We start from the raw sequence: 18,142 nt of genomic DNA, 5'->3' as shown, positions 1-18,142 counted from the left end.
CAGGCCGTGTTGATGTTGTCCGCATCTCCCCAAGATGTCACCGTGCAGCTTCAATTCTCCCCATTTATTACTCATGGGCTTCCCTTTTAATGAAGAATGAACGTCCTCCTCACGTGCTAGAGCTCTCCTTTGGACCGTGACACCCCTCCTCTCCAAGATTAATTGCTCACGCCTAAAGCCCATCATCAGCGTTTTCTTATTCCAGCTGTGGACCTCCCATTTTTTTCGCGAGTCTCTTACCTTGCTGCACGTTGCTGGACACAAGATGTGACACCTCCTGGATGTCCTTCACGTTGCCACCACATGTTGCTGCTCTGCTGGACTCTCCTTGGACGTGTGCTACTAGGCTGCCTCCGCTTTCAATTTGCTGAATGTCACCCTGCTGAACCAGCTGCTGTTGGACCAAGCCAAGACCGTGACATTTCTTCTTTGTTGCACATGCAGCCGTCTTTTTCCAAAACCCTCATCAAAATTGAATTGCCATGGGCCGTGTTGCTGTTTTTTTTTCTTTGTGCAACCTCCTTTTCCATTTTATATATAAAAAAATATGTAAGTGATGTGGAATTTCTCTTTGAGTCCCAAAATATTATCCAACAGTTTCCTACAATTAATAATGCAAATAATTAGTCTCATATAATTCAAATTAGTTAAAATAAGAATTTCTTGTCAAATTCAGCACAGTTAGCAAAAACGGAAAAATATCGGACATTTAAGCACAATCCCCTGATTAATTCTAGCACAATAAACTAAGTGAAGTCAAGAAAATATTGACTCATCAAAATAGACCACACTTAGTCTTTTGCACTCTTTGGCAAAATCAAGATGCAGATCAAGGAATAATTCAAAGGACATTAGAGAAGTGACACAACTCAACTCACAGAAAACAAAGACTAACAAGGACAGAAACAAAATTACACAGTTGTCAAAGAATCTAGACCAAGAAGGATGTAGATAGTACCCAACACAGAATCAAGGAAAACAGATACTCATAAAATCATCCAAGCAATTCAAAGCAGGGCAAAATGATCAATCAGCTCAAGAGGTGAATCAAAAATAACAAAACCTCACAGATGCACTATCAGTGTTTCTCTCAAGTGTCTAAGGTAAAAAATTTCAACTCAATGCACTCAAGAAAACAAGCAACAACAGACTTGGCAAGCCTCTAATATCAACACTCAAAACATATGCATGTTCAGATCAAAAGGTCTTTTATGGATGTAATGGGGCCAAGGACAAGGGAGGATAAATATGGATGAGAAGCTACAAACCAAAAGAAATAGAGGAGCAATGGGGAACAAGTGTAAACACAGTCAACTCACACCCAAAACCTCTAATTCAATCCTCTTCTTGACTCCATTATTCACAATTTTTATTATTTTTTTCTCATTTTTCTGTAAACACAGTCTCTTTTCTTTTCTCTCTATTTACAACACAACTGTAAGAGACAAGATACACAACATATTTACAAACACAAAACAAGAAGAGGAACCAACTAGCCAATTCATAAGAATCCCCAAGGAGACCACACTTGTTCCCAAAACACTTCCAAAGCTCCAAAATTCCCTAAGGTTAAGGTGATCATGGTTTTTCACTTAGGGCTAGTGTATGAGCTTCAAAATAAAAAAAAATGAGGAAAGTATAGGCTCAAAAGGGGTTATCAAAGGATTAGAACAAGGTAAGCTTATTTGGCTAGAGAGGCTCAAGAACAAAAATGCCTTTATCACTTCCAAACATGCATATCAATCAAGAATTATCAACAAGAGTCAAACCAAGGCATATGCGCAAGCAATCAAGAGACATATCACATACAAGAAAGAACATCAAGTGGCTCAAATTTTTACACAGGGTATTTGTGTCACAATCAATTCGACCTCTCAAACATCATAATCATCTTCCCAAGCAAAGAAAAACAAAGATTTCAAGCAAAGTATCAATGAAGTGAAGGTCAAGTCTACAAACTAAACAAAGTCCAGAAAGCAAGAGAAACATGCAAAACTGTACATAAGACACGACAAAAATAACCTAGAAAAGAAAAAATTTAACCAAGAAAACAAAAACTAACAAAGAAAAATAAAAATCTCCCCCAATAGACCACACTTAAACTACACAGTGTCCTCAATGTGTCATAAGTATAAGATCAGAAATCAGAACAGTGAATAGATCATGGACAAGTGCAATAAAAGTAGGGAAAGGGGGAGAAGGGAAAAAGAAAACTCCCTTGGTCATGGTGGCAGTTGCCAATTTTGGACAAGCAGGGAGATGTTTTCCACCACTGGATCCAGTAAGGAAGTTTTGAGGAAGAATTTCTTCATCCTCCAGATAAGATCTAGCAGGGAAATGTCTTCCACAGTTGGATCTAAGAAGCAAAGATTGTTGATGAGTGGGTTCAGCTGGTGCCTATTGATCTTGAAGCTTTTGTGTATGCTAGCACTTTTGTCTTCCACCGTGGGAGTTTGCTGGTCAAATTCATGTGTACCTCCTGCAATAAGGTTAGTGCATGGTGGCTCCGAAGAATCTATATGCAGAGGTATAACACCCAATCCCAATGTAATAGGCTGAACCTCATATATACTCTTAGAACATGAATCAATTTCAAATTTAGAAGCAATATCATGAACAGACTCAGATTCATGTTCAGTGCATTGATAAGAAGTATTCAGATAGGATGTCAAAATTTGTATCTCATCATGCAAAGAGTGGAAATGAAAATCATGCTCATCAACATCATAATCATCAACAACATACCCATTAATAGTATAATCATTAAAAGCATAATCTGTTGGTATCGGAGGGGGTATTTTTCGAAGAGTATAGCGCAGCGGAATTAAAACTCAGAGAGCGGAAAGCGTGTTTGATCACAATTAAAAATAATTTGGTCCTTTCAGTAAAAATAATTTTCTTTCAGAAAATTAATCAAACAGTTGATATACGTAAAATAATGAGTGTAGGGAATAGAAAAATCACACAGATATTTTTATCCTGGTTCGATTCAATAGAATCTACGTCCAGTCGTTAATCACTATAAATAGTGATTAACAGTTCCACTAAAAATGGTTTAACAGATTACAATCAAATGAACAGGAATAAAACGAAAAGAACCACTCTACCAACTTGAAGAGAACCGCTCCGGCAATCGACCAACGATTCGCAAGCTTCTCCTTACACAAGACCAGGCAGAGTACCTTGCTAACTTGAAGAGAGTCTGTTCCGACTATCGACACACGATACGCGAGCCTCTCCTTTCACAAGACCAAGCAAGGGAACAATGAACAAAAAGCTCTCTAAGAACGTTCCTTTGACACACAGTGTTCTAAGCTTTCTCAGTTCAAAAAAAATTCTCTTCTGATTTCTCCAAATCAAATTATATAGCCAAGTACACTGAATGCCAAAGGTCAGCTCCCAACTGCCATGAATAATCGATTATTGTAAGTGATAATCGATTATTCAAGTCCATTACCACTACAAGAAAAAATTGAATTACATACAACCAAAATCCGTATATAAGGTCCAAAATCCGTATATAACACTTAGTTATATACGGCTTACATACGGATAAAAATCCGTATATAAAACTATCGTAGCTAAATTATATACGGATTTATCCGTATATAATATCCGTATATAATTATGTACGGATAAATCCGTATGTAATATCCGTATATAACTATAGTTTTTTAAAAAAAAAATTAGGTAATCCTAGATTACACCACCAAATTGCTTTTAGGAGTTTTATATATCTGAGTAAAGATAAATACAACCACCAAATTGCTTTTAGGAGTTTTATATATCTGACTAGAGATAAATACAACCATCAAATTGCTTTTACAACTAATGCAATACATAAATCAATCATGAATTACCTAAAAATACAACATAATAGACATACACAATTGAATATTTTTTTAGTTTGAATAATATCAAACTGTGTACAAACATGGATGAAGTTAAGTATGAACATCTAAATAAATTAACAATCACGTGTATCTTAGTTGATTTTCACATTGTAAATCAATATACAATTAAACTGCTAAAGGTAACATTTTTAAAAGCTAATTAACTTTGATTTTCATATTGTAAATCAATATACAATTAAACTTCTAAAGGTAACATTTCTAAAAGCTAATTAACTTCCTTCATAGCCTGAAATGGAAGATTAGAATAAATCTCCTTCCTAAAGGAAAATTTCATCCCTTTACCTTCATCTTTATTCAGAATCCAATTTCATCATTAAGTGGGATTTTGTGTTCCCAAATCAGTAGTTCCTTCGCTTTGCTAATATCTGGCTTCCTCATATGTAAATCATCAACTGTGTTTGACTTGTATTCTATTGTAATATTGGAATCAATTGTTTCCTTAATAACCTGCATGTTTAAATTCATGCATTAAATTAAAAGTCTTTCAAAACTTACATATAAACAATACATGATCAATCTCAAAAGATTTCATGTAACACGCGTTGCCAGGAACCAATAGTTTAGATTTATGGTTTGTTTTAGTACGTGCACTTGCACACAAACAAAAGAATTTATTTGAATCTATTTTGTGTTATAGTAATAAGTCTCAAATATTAGCAAAGCAACTGATCCAAAAACACCACGATAGTAAATAGTGGGATGGTCATTATAAATACAAGATAAATAACTTAAAATATATATATCACAAACCAATAAATGTTTAAGCACAACGAACCATCCAAAATTAAAGATAAATCCATAATTTATAATCAAGACTAATGCTATTATTCCATCAAATATGTTTTGGTAAATTTTTTATGGGTCTGGTAAATAACCTTAGAAGAAATCCAACTCTACATGCATTAGAAAATGGCCATGAGTGGAAGATATTCTGGTAAGAAAAGACTAACCTGTCTTCCTGACTTTTACTTATTAGCTCTTTCATTTTCTCCACCGCATGTCCAGAGCAAGCCCGTACTTCAACTTCCTATTTAGTCCCTGGACCTATTTCTCCTCAATCAATACCATCTTTGCACCAAGACCAAGCTTTCCACGTGTCTATTTCAACCCATGCAGGGAATGCAAATACTTTAATGCAAGCACCTAACATTGAACAAAAACTCATGTTCTAGACAATGTAAGTGAAAAAAAAGCAAAGCTATATATTCCACTGATTATCAATATAAAGAGTAATAAGTTATCAAACAATTATTTCTTCTTACTAATAATGCTAGAAAGTGAAAAATTATTCGGACATCTCAACATTTAGAATATTATCTTTCATCTTAGTTTCGTAATTTACAATATTGTCTTATAGTAAAATAAGCTTAGCTAACTTTTAATGTTTTTATATGAGTGTCTAACTCTATCTTAATTTTTCTTTCAGCCCAAGTCTATATTTTTTATATCAAACATAAAAGTTCCACTTTAATAAAGTACATTTTTGTTATTTATCTTCTATGTATAAGAAATGTAATTTTAAAGTCTCGTAGTGTATACCAAAAGTGTTTAAATCTATATATATATATATATATATATATGAAAAAAAAAGTAGTAGCTATTTTCCACAGGTTCCACACTAATCCCAGAGTCAATAAAAATGCCATGAACAAACCAATGGCTTTCCCTTTTATAGAGTATACATGCCATCTAGGGATAGTCTTTTTATACATGTAAATTATCACCATCAGGCAACAACCAAATTATTTATACATGTAAATTATCACCATTGGCAATGTGATGAAATGAGCATAGTGCGCACTACATGCCAAGACAATGAATCTAATGTAAATAGACAAGCACTGAGTAGTTTTGTATTTAATTCATGAGACAAGTTTGGCACTATATTTGTTGACTAATGAATAATGACTATGAAATAAGAATTTTGAAGCTAACCAATTCCATTGAAAACTATAGAATATGTTACACAGAGTAAATGTCATTTTTGAAATCATTAATGTACACAAGAACCAGAAAAAAAAAGTTATATCAAACAAACTAAACAGATCTCATTAATTCTAACCTTTCTAAAGCAAGGTAACATCCTCCATTTATCCCTCGATGACCTCAACTACATTCTGGAGATTATTCGCTTTGACTAGTGCACGGGCATGTTCTGACATCTTCGTCGCTTCCACTGCATACACCTTCCTCACGCCTGCTTGAGCTGACCATATAGAAAGAATGCCACTTCTAGACCCCCCATCCAAAACATTCTTCTCCCAAATTAACTCACAAAGTCAGTTCAAAATCACTCACAATAAATCATAACATAAACACAAGCAATAAACCATAACCAATGCTCTCAAACTATAACACGGCAGCAAATGTTATCTTATCCAATTCTTGTATCAATAAAATTATTCAAAAGTCATTTGGTAACAATAATTGATGATTATCATTATTCAAAAGCCAAGACAGTGGTTGAGATTCATGTAAACTTGCCATCATCAACGGTAAAGTCATCCCTTCCAGTAACTATGAAGCAATGATATACCAAATAAAAATATTGAAAAGTGGAACAAGAAATATTAACAAAGAGAAAATACAACATTTACTACCTGGTTAGTGGTCATTTGAAGATGACATGGTTAGAGCTTAAGTCTTCCCAAAAATACGACTAAGTTAAAAATGCAAAGAGTATCTCGTTTCCAAAATCTAAGCATCCTCTGTAAAATTCTTTAAGCTCATTTTGCCTCTTAAACATCAAATGTTTCATCTTACTGGCTTTGACAACATTTAATCGTTGGTCCTCACCTTCAACCTGCAAATATATATATGATCAAACCAACAAATACTTAAGTATTGAAGTGAACATCTGTATTCTAAGTTCAAATCAACAAAAGTTTCACCTGCTCAATGACTTCTAAAGAAAGATAACCAAGGGTTGACACTTCATCCGCTAATGCTAAAATTAATGGAGTAACATGGCTAAACTTCTTTTGCTCATTAATTGGTTTCTCCTAAGAGAACTTAATACATCCCAGAGAAAACACATTAAAAACTTCATTTAGGTGAGTGAGTTTGAACCAGGAATAATAACATGTACGAAACTAATTACTTGACTTGCCAATGCCAGATGTTTAGATGTGATGGACTTCAAACCAGACACTTGCACCAGAACTAAGAATTAGAAGACACTAGAATGAGAAAGCTCCATGGCCAATTAAATTGAAATGGGATCATGATAGACCAATGAACTATGTAGAGGGAGGAACCTAATACAGGATAAGTAGGGAAGCAAACTGTTGCAAAGCTACAATACAGGACCACAATGTCTAAGGCAAACTTCACCTGTCATTCCACATTTAAAGATAAAGAAGACATTCGTCAACTAGAGGTAAAATTAACTTCCAAAACATACTACCTACCCTTTCAACGAAAAACAAAACAGAAAAAGCAATGAAATGTAGTATAAGATTTGATGATACAAAATACAAAGTAGGAATTTCAATTTCCTTGGCATAATGGTTGACAAATGTCTGAGGTTTCACAGCAGAAAATAAGAGTATAGGACATTGTAATGAAGAAGAAAACTAAGTGATTTAACCTCGTCTGGAGCTCCAAGAGGGGTTTGGTCTTGGCATCAACGGCGACCCACTCTCTGGTCTTTCTCTTCTTCTTTTGCACTCTCACTTCCATGGTTTGGCCTAGCAATAAGTCCATCACCGTCTTTCACATTTCAGAAGCTCTATTCATCAAAATACACTACATATTCAAGAACAAACGAATATATTCGGTGAATCTTTGCGCAAACCCCACAACGGACCATTCTGCATCAATCTCAACAGAGAAGAGAGGGATTTATGGACTTAAGGATTTAGGGATTTAGGGGACGAGCAAAGAAGAAGGTTTGAACGAAGAAACTTACCGATTGAACGAATAACTCTCCCAAGTGAGCATGATGTCCAACAAGGTGAGTGAACACGAGAAGAATGGACGAACTTCTTCTCTTTGAGTGAGCGTGAGCGAGAAGAACAGTTAGTGTGGGACATTCTTCTTCTCTACTAGTGACCGTGAGAGAGTGTGAGTGAGAAAGCTTTAGTCAGTAAGCACGAGACTTCGACGCTACCATTCCAGTCATCTCCACGTGAGTCTAAGAATGAGTTAGGGTTCCAAGGGGAGAGCCAACGAGGAGGCATGACTGGTGGAGCGGTCTCCCATCCCCTCAACCTTGTAATGGAGCACGTGGTAGCGGCTAGGGTTCAAGGAGAGGGAAACACGAAAGAGGCGTTTGCAGTGGAGGTTAGGATTTCAATCGAGGCTAGAGAAGAAGGGATGGATAAAAATGGTTCGATGAGAGGGAAGAACAAGAGCTCGTGAGGAAGAAGAGGGGCTCGATGGCTCGATGAGAGGGAAGAAGGAGTCGAAGAGAAATTTGGAGTATTGATTCTGACTCTTACGTTTTCTTTTTAATTATTTTTATTATTTATTATAAAATCCGTATATAACTACTTACATACAGATTTCATATATGGATTTATCTTTGACAAATCTTCCCCAAAAGATATTACCATTACATATAGATTTTATATACGGAAAATTTGTATATAAATTTTTTTCTCATTATATACGGAAAAATCCGTATCTAACTTATCCGTATATAAAATCCGTATATAATGGAATTTTTATCTACAGATTAAAATTCGTATATAATAATCCGTATGTAAATGACATTTTTCTTGTAGTGTACAGAGTTTTCAAAAAAGTGATAATCGATTATATGAAGTGATAATCGATTATTCAAGTATGACTTGTGATAATCGATTATTGCTTAACCATAATCGATTATACTAGTAAAAATTACAGTGTTTAACATTTTCCTACTACATTCAAAATCTACAAGTTGCTTTTTTTAAATATTTTCCTACTACATCCAAAATCTATAAGTTGCAGCATCATCAAAACACATCTTCAGGTTTTACCAATACTCCTTATTGGTAACATAATCAAGCTCAGGTATGTTTGCCTCTTCTTCCTTGAAGGTGGCTAAAGTGGTGGAAGATGAAAATGGTCTACCGGGATCATAGTTGTTGCTTATACCTGCCTATTCCTTAAAATCTTCATCAGTCTCCTCACGTGCAAGAGTAGAGTCGTAGGAAGGTGGGAAACTAGGCGACACAGTAGTAAGCACATGACTCTGCTCCCCATCTCTTGTGTGGGTGGCACTAACATCATCAGGAATCTGAACCGTCTGAAATGGTGATTCTTCTAAAACTTGAGACTGTTCCTTAGTGAGCTGAATAGCCATCTGCCCTATCTGATCATTCAAGCTTTGAATGGATGCTCTGGTATCTTTCATGAACTCAATGTTCGGCATGGCCATCTGCCTTAGTAACTCCTCCAATGTAGGCTCAAAAGTAGAAGGTTGAGGAGCTATTTGGGCAGGAGCATCATATTGCTGACTTTGGTATTGCTGGACTGGTGGAGGCATACAAGTACTATGGAATGGTGGTTCTTGATAATGATGTTGTTGTGGGGTACCTTGCCATCCCAAGTTAGTGTCATTCCATCCAGGATTATTGTTGTAACCATATTGAGCAAGAAATAATTCATCCAAGAACAATCGCTTAAGATCTTCCCAAGAAGTGATACACCCTAAAGGAAGACAATAAAGCCAATCCCTTGTTGCTCCTTGTAATGAATGTGGAGGCTTCATTGAAGAGCAAATTATGTGGAATTCCTCCAAATGTCTATGTGGGCATTCACCTACAAAACCATGAAACTTAGGCAATAAATGTATTAGTCCAGAGGTGAGAACGCAATGAACATCATCCTCATTAAGTGAAACCGGCTCACAAGGAGCTCTCTCAGGAGTTAGAGGATGAGTCATATTGTTCTCAACATAGAAATCAGTAGAATATACATGAAGACTGTAATCAGAGTTAGATGCAGAAGGAGAATCATAGACATAGGCACAGGCAGAAGAAGTAGTATTCACAAAATCAAAATAGGTAGACATGGAATAAGACGGGGGAAGGTAGAAAGGAAATGCTAAAAATTACGAAACAAACAAAACACAACACAATTAAACATGCGACACACACAATAACGCACACACAAAATAGAACATCACTCTCACAACACAAGACAAAACACAACACACACTAACAAAACAAAAGACCTAAGACCGAACCGTTGGTCCCCGGCAGTGGCGCCAAAATTTGATGCGGCTGTCGCGGCCCATCAAATTTGATGTGCATTAAAGAATGCAGTATAGTGCTAGGAAGTGACTCCTAGGTCGTCTCTCAAGGACCAAATGTGGTTCAAGACTTAGGTCAAACACGTAGTGGGGGGGTTTGAAAGAGCTTTTGTGATTAGAAATGAACTAAATTGAAACCGAAAATTAAATACAACCGAACATAATTGAAAACACTGAAATAAATGAACAAAGCATGAAGATCGACGATCCTACAGATGACCGAACGGTTCTACATTGAGACCAAACGACCTCTAAAACAAAGGAGAAACTTTGAAATGTAGGAAGATAAAGAAGCCGAACAGAATAAACATCATAATGAATGGAAATAGTAAATCGAACATAATAGACAACATAGTGAACTGTAAAAGTAAACTGAACAATGCAAAAGGTAAATATCCAAACACAATTAGAACTATTAAAATGCAACACTTAAGCTAAAACATTAAATGAACAATGTAGCCTAAAACTTAAAATCACAAGTTAATGCAAGAAAATAAAATTTAGGATTAACCATGCTAAATAGCTAAACAACTGTAATCACAAAATAAGGCAATGAAAAGTTGCAGTGACAAGAAATAAAGAAAGTAAGGCATAAAAATCTGAAATTTAAATGCAAGAACGTAACAAGAAAAATCATAACCCCAAATTAAAAATCTCTGCAAAAGAAGGGAAATGAATGTGCTTAAACAAAAAATATTCCAGCCGTGAAAGCAAATGAAATTCTACTGGACATCACCGTCCATGTGCATCCACTTCTTTAAAAGAAAAGAAAAGAAAACAATCCTATGTTGTGGCTGTTGTAGGAAGGTAACCCATTTCTAATTGAAAACTCATAGCACCTCTCCAAAATAGCCAAGTCATTCCTACTGTAGGTGGCGGCTTTGTACAACAACGTGCTCAATCCTCAAGCAAAAAAAATTAAAAGTCTCCTCTTCAAAAATCAATGAAAGCTCTCTGCATCATCCGTAGCAGCACCTCTTCACTATGCTTCCCTACCAAGGTGGCGGCTGGCTCCCATTCACTCTCCCATCCACGTGTTTCTCTCATTTTCGTAACCGCCCCTTTCATGGGTTGTGACCGTGTGAAGACTTTAATGGTGCAGGCCGTGTGCTGCTTTTCTTTCCAAAGCCAAGCTGCTGGACGTGAATCAACTACTGGAAGCGTGAAGCCCATGCTTGTTGGACCAGGCCGTGTTGATGTTGTCCGCGTCTCCCCAAGATGTCACCGTGCAACTTCAATTCTCCCCATTCATTGCTCATGGGCTGCCCTTTTAATGAAGAATGAACGCCCTCCTCACGTGCTGGAGCTCTCCTTTGGACCGTGACACCCCTCCTCTCCAAGATTAATTGCTCACGCCTAAAGCCCATCATCAGCGTTTTCTTATTCCATCTGTGGACCTCCCATATTTTTGCGGGCCTCTTGCCTTGCTGCACGTTGCTGAACACAAGCTGTGACACCTCCTGGATGTGCTTCACGTTGCCACCACATGTTGCTGCTCTACTGGACTCTCCTTGGACGTGTGCTACTGGGCTGCCTCCGCTTTCAATTTGCTGAATCTCACCCCTGAACCAGCTGCTGTTGGACCAAGCCAAGACCGTGACATTTCTTCTTTGTTGGACATGCAGCCCTCTTTTTCCAAACCCGCAACAAAATTGAATTGCCATGGGCCGTGTTGCTGCTTTTTTTTTCTTTGTGCAACCTCCTTTTCCATTTTATATAAAAAAATATGTAAGTGATGTGGCATTTCTCTTTGAGTCCCAAAATATTATCCAACAATTTCCTACAATTAATAATGCAAATAATTAGTCTCATAGAATTCAAATTAGTTAAAATAAGAATTTCTTGTCAAATTAAGCACAGTTAGCAAAAACGGAAAAATACCGGACATTTAAGCACAATCCCCTAATTAATTCTAGCACAATAAACTAAGTGAAGTCAAGAAAATATTGACTCATCAGTGATCATCATCCTTGTGAATGATCACGCGGCCACAAGCAACAAATCCCATTTGGTGAAATGTTGTCTCACCAATCTTAGTTCCAATTGCTTGAATGACTTGAGTGAGTTCGCCTTCCACACTTATGCCTTTGTACTCTAAAATGCGAGAGATTAGAAGTGCATATGGAAGATGAAAAGAATTATATTTCTTGGCCTTCAACATGGTGTCGGAGGTGACCGCTGGCCAATCAATGTGTATGTGATTTAAAATCCCGTACATGAGTAGAAGATCTGGCTCTGAACATTGAGCATGGTTAGTGGCACGAGGACAGAGAAGCCACACAATCAAGTAGCGGATCATCCTTTCTTCAACCTTGAATCCACCAACTAGCAGCTGCCGACGGTTGATTTGTTGTTCAGGATGTCGCAAAAAGGATGTCGACGGTTGATTTGTTGTTCAAGATGTCGCAAAAAGGATTGAAAGGCAATGAGACGATTGAAGTCCGGGACACCAAGATGGACTTTTACAACATCATCCCATATTGTTAGTTGAGCAACAGTCGTCCAGACGTCATCATTCAAAATGATTGGAACTCCTTTCACTTTTGTGGTGATGATTCCGTCACGATAACGCAGATTTAAGTAGAAGACATGAATGAGATCTGGGTGGATGCACCCCTTTGGCTCCACGAGATGAGTAAGTCCTTGAGCACCAAACAGATATGGAAATTGAAAACCATAAAATCGATAAAAATCAAGGCGTATGAACTTTACCGCTATGATTCGTCGTTCTTGCCAGAAATGAACATAATCCGTATGTTTTTCTTGATCCGAAGTCCACCCATCAATGGTTGCAAGACGAGGTCTGGAAGAAGAAGATGTACCAGTGGTTCTCCTACGGTTTCTTCTTGATTTAGCCATGAAAGAAGTGGACAGAGGGAAACTTGGAAAGAATTGAGAGAAATGAAGAAAATTGGTTCATATTAGAATTCAGTAGAGTTCTGGGTGCAAAGAAGTGACCATTAATCGATTATAGGAGGCTATTTATAAGAAAAATCAAGAAACTAGCCGTTTTGAGTTGTTTATAGCCGTTAGGATTCGCTTCAACGACTCTATTTCTGAAACTGGTCGCGTGATAATCGATTATTGTAAGTGATAATCGATTATCTGCTCAAAGAGTCACTTTCAAGAAATTGTATGATAATCGATTATAGATGAAGATAATCGATTATCTGCTCATAAGTGTCCAAATTTGGGTTTGAGTGAGAATAATCGATTGTTCTATGATAATCGATTATCTGCGACTAAAGGCTTTTGCCAAAGCCAAAAGTAATCGATTATTCTCGTGTGATAATCGATTAAAAATGCTAAGCTTACGAGAATTGTGAAAATTTCAGAAATCTTGAGCCTATGACATATTTAACACTCCTAACTCTCTTCTAAGCTCGTAGAATCTATCTTTAGGCAGTGCTTTTGTAAAGATACCAGCTAATTGATGTAAAGTATCATTGTATTCTATTTAGCAATCTCCCTTTTGAATATTGTCTCTTAAGAAATGATGTCTAATCTCAATATGCTTTGTTCTTGAGTGCATTATGGGGTTCTTGGTTAGATTTATAACACTAGTGTTTTCACATTTCAGAGGAATGTGATCAAGGAAGATATCAAAGTCCTCGAATTGCTATTTCATCCATAAGATTTGGGCACAACAATTGCCAGCAGTAATGTATTCAGCTTCAGTGGTAGACAAGGCTACACAAGCTTGTTTCTTTGAGTGCCAAGATACTAAAGAACAACCCAGAAAATGACAAGTTCCACTAGTACTTTTCCTATCAATTTTACAGCACCATAATCTGCATAAGAATAACCTATTAAACTAGGTGAAGCATCAGAAGGATACCAAAGTCCAAAAGATGTAGTTCCTTTAAGGTATTTCAAAATCCTTTTGACAGCAATTAAATGAGATTCCTTAGGATTAGCTTGGTACCTAGCACACACACATACGCTTTGCATAATGTTTGGTCTACTAGCAGTTAGATATAGTAAAGATCCTATCATTCCTCTAAACATGGTTTCATTTACTCCTTCACCAGATTCATCCTTATCTAAATAGCAGGAAGTTGCCATCGGTGTGTTGGCTTCTTTACAAGTATCCATACCAAACTTCTTAAGCACTTATCTACAATATTTAGTTTGGGAGACAAAAGTTCCCCCATCCATTTGATTTATTTGCAGTCCTAAAAAGAAATTCAGCTTACCCATCATAGACATCTCAAACTCACCTTGCATTATATGTGCAAATCCTTCACACAATGAATCATCTATAGACCCAAAAATAATATCATCAACAAACACTTGAACAATCAAGATGTGTTTTCCTACTTTCTTAATAAACAAGGTCGAATCAACCTTTCCTCTACAAAAATTATTCTCAATCAAGAAGGTACTAAGTCTTTTATACCAAGACCTAGGTGCCTATTTAAGACCATACAAGGCCTTTTTTAGTTTATAAACATGATCAGGATATTTAAAATCCTCAAATCCAGGAGGTTGACTAACAAATACCTCTTTAATAAAACCATTCAAAAATGCACTTTTCACATCCATTTGATACAATTTAAATTTCATCAAAGATGCATAAGCAAGTAACAATCTAATTGCTTCTCCTGACTACCGGGGCGTAAGTTTCATCATAGTCTATACCTTCCTCTTGACAGTAGCCCTTTGCAACTAGCCTTGCTTTGTTCTTTGTGATGTTTCCAACTTCATCAAGCTTGTTCCTAAACACCTACTTTGTTCCAATGATTTGATAATCATCTTGTTTAGGAATGAGTTCCCAAACATCATTCCTTTCAAATTGATTCAGCTCTTCTTGCATAGCAACACACCATTTATCATCTTGAAGAGCTTTATTTATGTTCTTAGGTTCTATCTGAGACACAAAAGCTACAGTTAAGCAGAAATTATTAAGATTGTGTCTAGTAGTTACCCCTTTTGATATATCTCCAATGATGTTGTCCAGAGAAAGTCCTCTTGGTTGTTGATAGCTTTTAGAATCAACCACTTGATGATCAACTTGAGTTTTTGGAGGATAGTTTTCATTTAGATACATCTCTTCAAGAGCTTCCCTCAAATAATCCTCATCACCTGCAATTGGTTCATTTGACTCAAGAGGGTTCACCTCAAGGTCCACAATTTCACTAAAGACAACATGCATTGATTCTTCAATTATCAAGGTTCTTGTATTAAACACCCTATATGCTTTGCTAGTTAAAGAATAACCTAAGAAGATTGCTTCATCAGATTTAGCATCAAATTTTCCTAGATTATCTTTACCATTATTCAAAACAAAGCATTTGCATCAAAAGATTTTCAAATGAGACACATTTGGTTTTCTACCATGAAACAGTTCATAGGGAGTTAGCTTAAGAATAGACCTAATAAGCATCATGTTCAACACATAACAAGCAGTACTAACTGCATCAGCCCAAAAGTATTTTGGCACATTAGATTCATTTAAAAGAGTCCTAGCTAATTCTTCTAATGATCTATTTTTCCTTTCAACAACACCATTTTGTTGGGGAGTTCTTGGTGCAAAAAAATTATGAGTAATTCCATATTCTTCACAAAATTTTTCAAAAGATTCATTTTCAAATTCACCACTGTGATCACTTCCCAAAGTTTTGATTTTCAAATCCTTTTCATTTTGAACACGTTTTGCAAATGATATGAATGCTTTAAAAGCTTCACTTTTCAATGTTAAAAAGAATGTCCGAGTAAACCTAGTATAATCATCAACAATTACAAGAGCATAGTAGTTTCCACCAAAACCTTTAATTCTAAATGGACCAAACAAGTCCATATGCAAAAGTTCTAAAGATTTTGATGTTGAAATCATGCTTTTAGATGAAAAAGAGGATTTCGTTTGTTTTCCCTTTTGACATGTGATAAACAAATTTTTAATCACCGGCAATGGCACCAAAAACTTGTTAACACTCGGCAAGTGTACCGAATCGTATCAAGTAATAAAAAAATGGTCTGACCAAGTATTGTTTCCCAAAGGACTCACGGCCTAAACAATTATGTGATTTATTGATTAAATTGGACTTATAAACGAAATCATGTAGGTTTCGATGCAAATACTGAGAAATAAATATGAATGCATGTGTTGATCAATTGTATCGAAAGAAGTAAAAGTGATTGATATAAAATATGGAATAATGATGTTGTTGGGGTTTCCGATTCATCATATCCACTCTCATGTATTCAAGAATTCATCTTTCTTCATTAATGTTAATGCCACTTTCTAATTTACCTTAAACCTGATGTCTTTAAGGTAAATCTCCCAATAGCATATTGCCTAGACATAGGAATATGAGGGTTGGTTGCCTTTAAGCTTCTGTGCTTCAGAATTAATTATTAGGGATGCTAGGAATATTATGAACTCGTAATTAAGGATAGGCCTTCCTGCAAGGTGATTTAGAGAGTGGCATTAGCATTGATGAAAAGAATGATGAATTCCTAAAAGTATATGAGAGTAGATAAGATGAAATTGATAACCCCAACAACATACTCATCCATCTAATTCGTTCAAGTGTTGGTGTTCGTCTTTTCCATTGATCAAAACTCATGCATACATGTTTACTTATTGTCTTTTGCATTTGAAACTATAACCAATTGTTCACAAGTCTTAAATAATCAAGAAATCATATAACTAACTAGGTCGTGAGTCCTTTAGGAGAACGATACTTCGTCTTACCGAGTTTATTACTTGATATGATTCGGTTACACTTGCCGAGCGTTAAACAAGTTTGTGGCACCGTTTTTCGGTGTTCATAAATTTGTCATCAAGTTTTTGGCGCTGTTGCTGGGGACTCGTGGTTTAACTAGTTCATTTGTGTGATTATTGATTATTTTTGACTTGAATTTTGAATTTTGAAATTTGAATTTCTATTTTTATTTTCTGTTTTTATTTTTTAGTTTTTATTTTATTTTATTTTATTTTTCTGTTTTTATTTTTTTTTTGTTTTTTGTTTTTATTTTTTTTTATTTTTTATATTTATTGTTTTTATTTTATCTTCTTATCTCTGATCTTATATCTTCTTCTCTATCCTTTTGTGCTAACCAATTTTTCTAGGGATTTGTTTTCTTGTGTATGCAGCAAACAATCCGAACTAGGAGCAAGAAAACCTCAGAACCTCTTCTTGAAGGTTTAGACGAGAGTAGACGGAGGAGAAGAATCCGTACATCTAGAGAACTTTTTCCTCCTCCGGAAGATCTCTTACAACCATTACCATAAGGTTCTTACCATAGCACTGAGGAGATGGAGAATAATAATGCCAGAAGAACTCTTGCAGATTACGCTAATGTAGCTGGACCTTAGCATTTCAATAGCATAGCAAGACCAAGGGTCAATGCAACTAATATGGAGGTGAAACTGGCATTAATCCAACTGGTTAAGAGTAACCAATTTAATAGGTTGTCTCACCAAAGCCCATATGAGCACCTCACAACTTTTAATGAGATTTGCAACACAGTGAAGATAAATGGGGTGCCGGACGAAGCAATCAAACTTAGCCTGTTTCCATTCTCATTAGGAGGAAACGCTAAGCTTTGGTTGAACTCTTTTCCAGAAGGAAGCTTTACAGAGTGGGAAGCAGTGGTGACAAAGTTCTTGAACAAATACTTCCCACAGTCCAAGGTAAATAAAGGAAAGCAAGACATTTCATCTTTCAGGCAAGGCATGGAGGAATCACTAGGTCATGCATGGGACAAATATAAAAGCTTATTAAGAAAGACTCCCACGCATGGATTTGACGAAGTGGAAGTAGTCCTAATCTTCCTTGGAGGTCTTGGTTCACAAACCAAGATGATGCTTGACGCCTCAGCTGAAGGAAATATCAAATGGAAAACTCCAGAGGAAGCTACAGAAAGAATTGAAAACACGGCTACTAATGATAATGAGCTGAATAGTGAAAGAGGGGCTCCTATTCAACAAAAAGGAGTTCTACAGCTGCAAACCAATGATGCCTTGCTAGCATAGAACAAG

The 18,142-nt window shown here is 36.2% G+C and overlaps 1 protein-coding gene across 6 annotated transcripts; it reads right to left on the bottom strand.

Moving 5' to 3' along the window:
• Positions 1–3,856: 3,856 nt before the first annotated feature.
• On the bottom strand, positions 3,857–11,374 carry LOC148198363 (uncharacterized). Of its 6 annotated transcripts, none has more exons than XM_088116441.1 (6): positions 10,995–11,374; positions 7,825–9,662; positions 7,504–7,726; positions 5,977–6,717; positions 4,865–5,057; positions 3,857–4,361 (listed from the first exon to the last, which is right to left on the bottom strand). In XM_088116441.1, the coding sequence occupies exons 1-2, from the start codon at positions 11,014–11,016 to the stop codon at positions 9,001–9,003; spliced, it is 684 nt and encodes a 227-aa protein (XP_087972567.1). In that variant the 5' UTR covers positions 11,017–11,374; the 3' UTR covers positions 3,857–4,361; positions 4,865–5,057; positions 5,977–6,717; positions 7,504–7,726; positions 7,825–9,000. The 6 variants fall into 6 exon arrangements, with proteins under 6 accessions (XP_087972567.1, XP_087972563.1, XP_087972565.1 ...); XM_088116437.1 differs by having other exon boundaries at positions 5,977–6,169; positions 6,515–6,717; positions 7,825–11,373; XM_088116439.1 differs by having other exon boundaries at positions 6,806–7,726; positions 7,825–11,373.
• Positions 11,375–18,142: the final 6,768 nt, after the last annotated feature.

The sequence above is a fragment of the Vigna umbellata genome, chromosome 5, assembly GCF_029865625.1.
Source record: "Vigna umbellata cultivar VRB3 chromosome 5, Vumbellata_1.0, whole genome shotgun sequence".
NCBI classification, from domain to species: Eukaryota; Viridiplantae; Streptophyta; class Magnoliopsida; order Fabales; family Fabaceae; genus Vigna; species Vigna umbellata.
Note: the sequence above shows the minus strand (reverse complement) of the source record. Positions and strands in the feature narration are given on the sequence as shown.

What these genes read in the sequence shown, in the direction of transcription:
- LOC148198363 (XM_088116439.1), bottom strand. Translation starts at nt 9,915, where the DNA reads ATGTCTACCTATTTTGATTTTGTGAATACTACTTCTTCTGCCTGTGCC.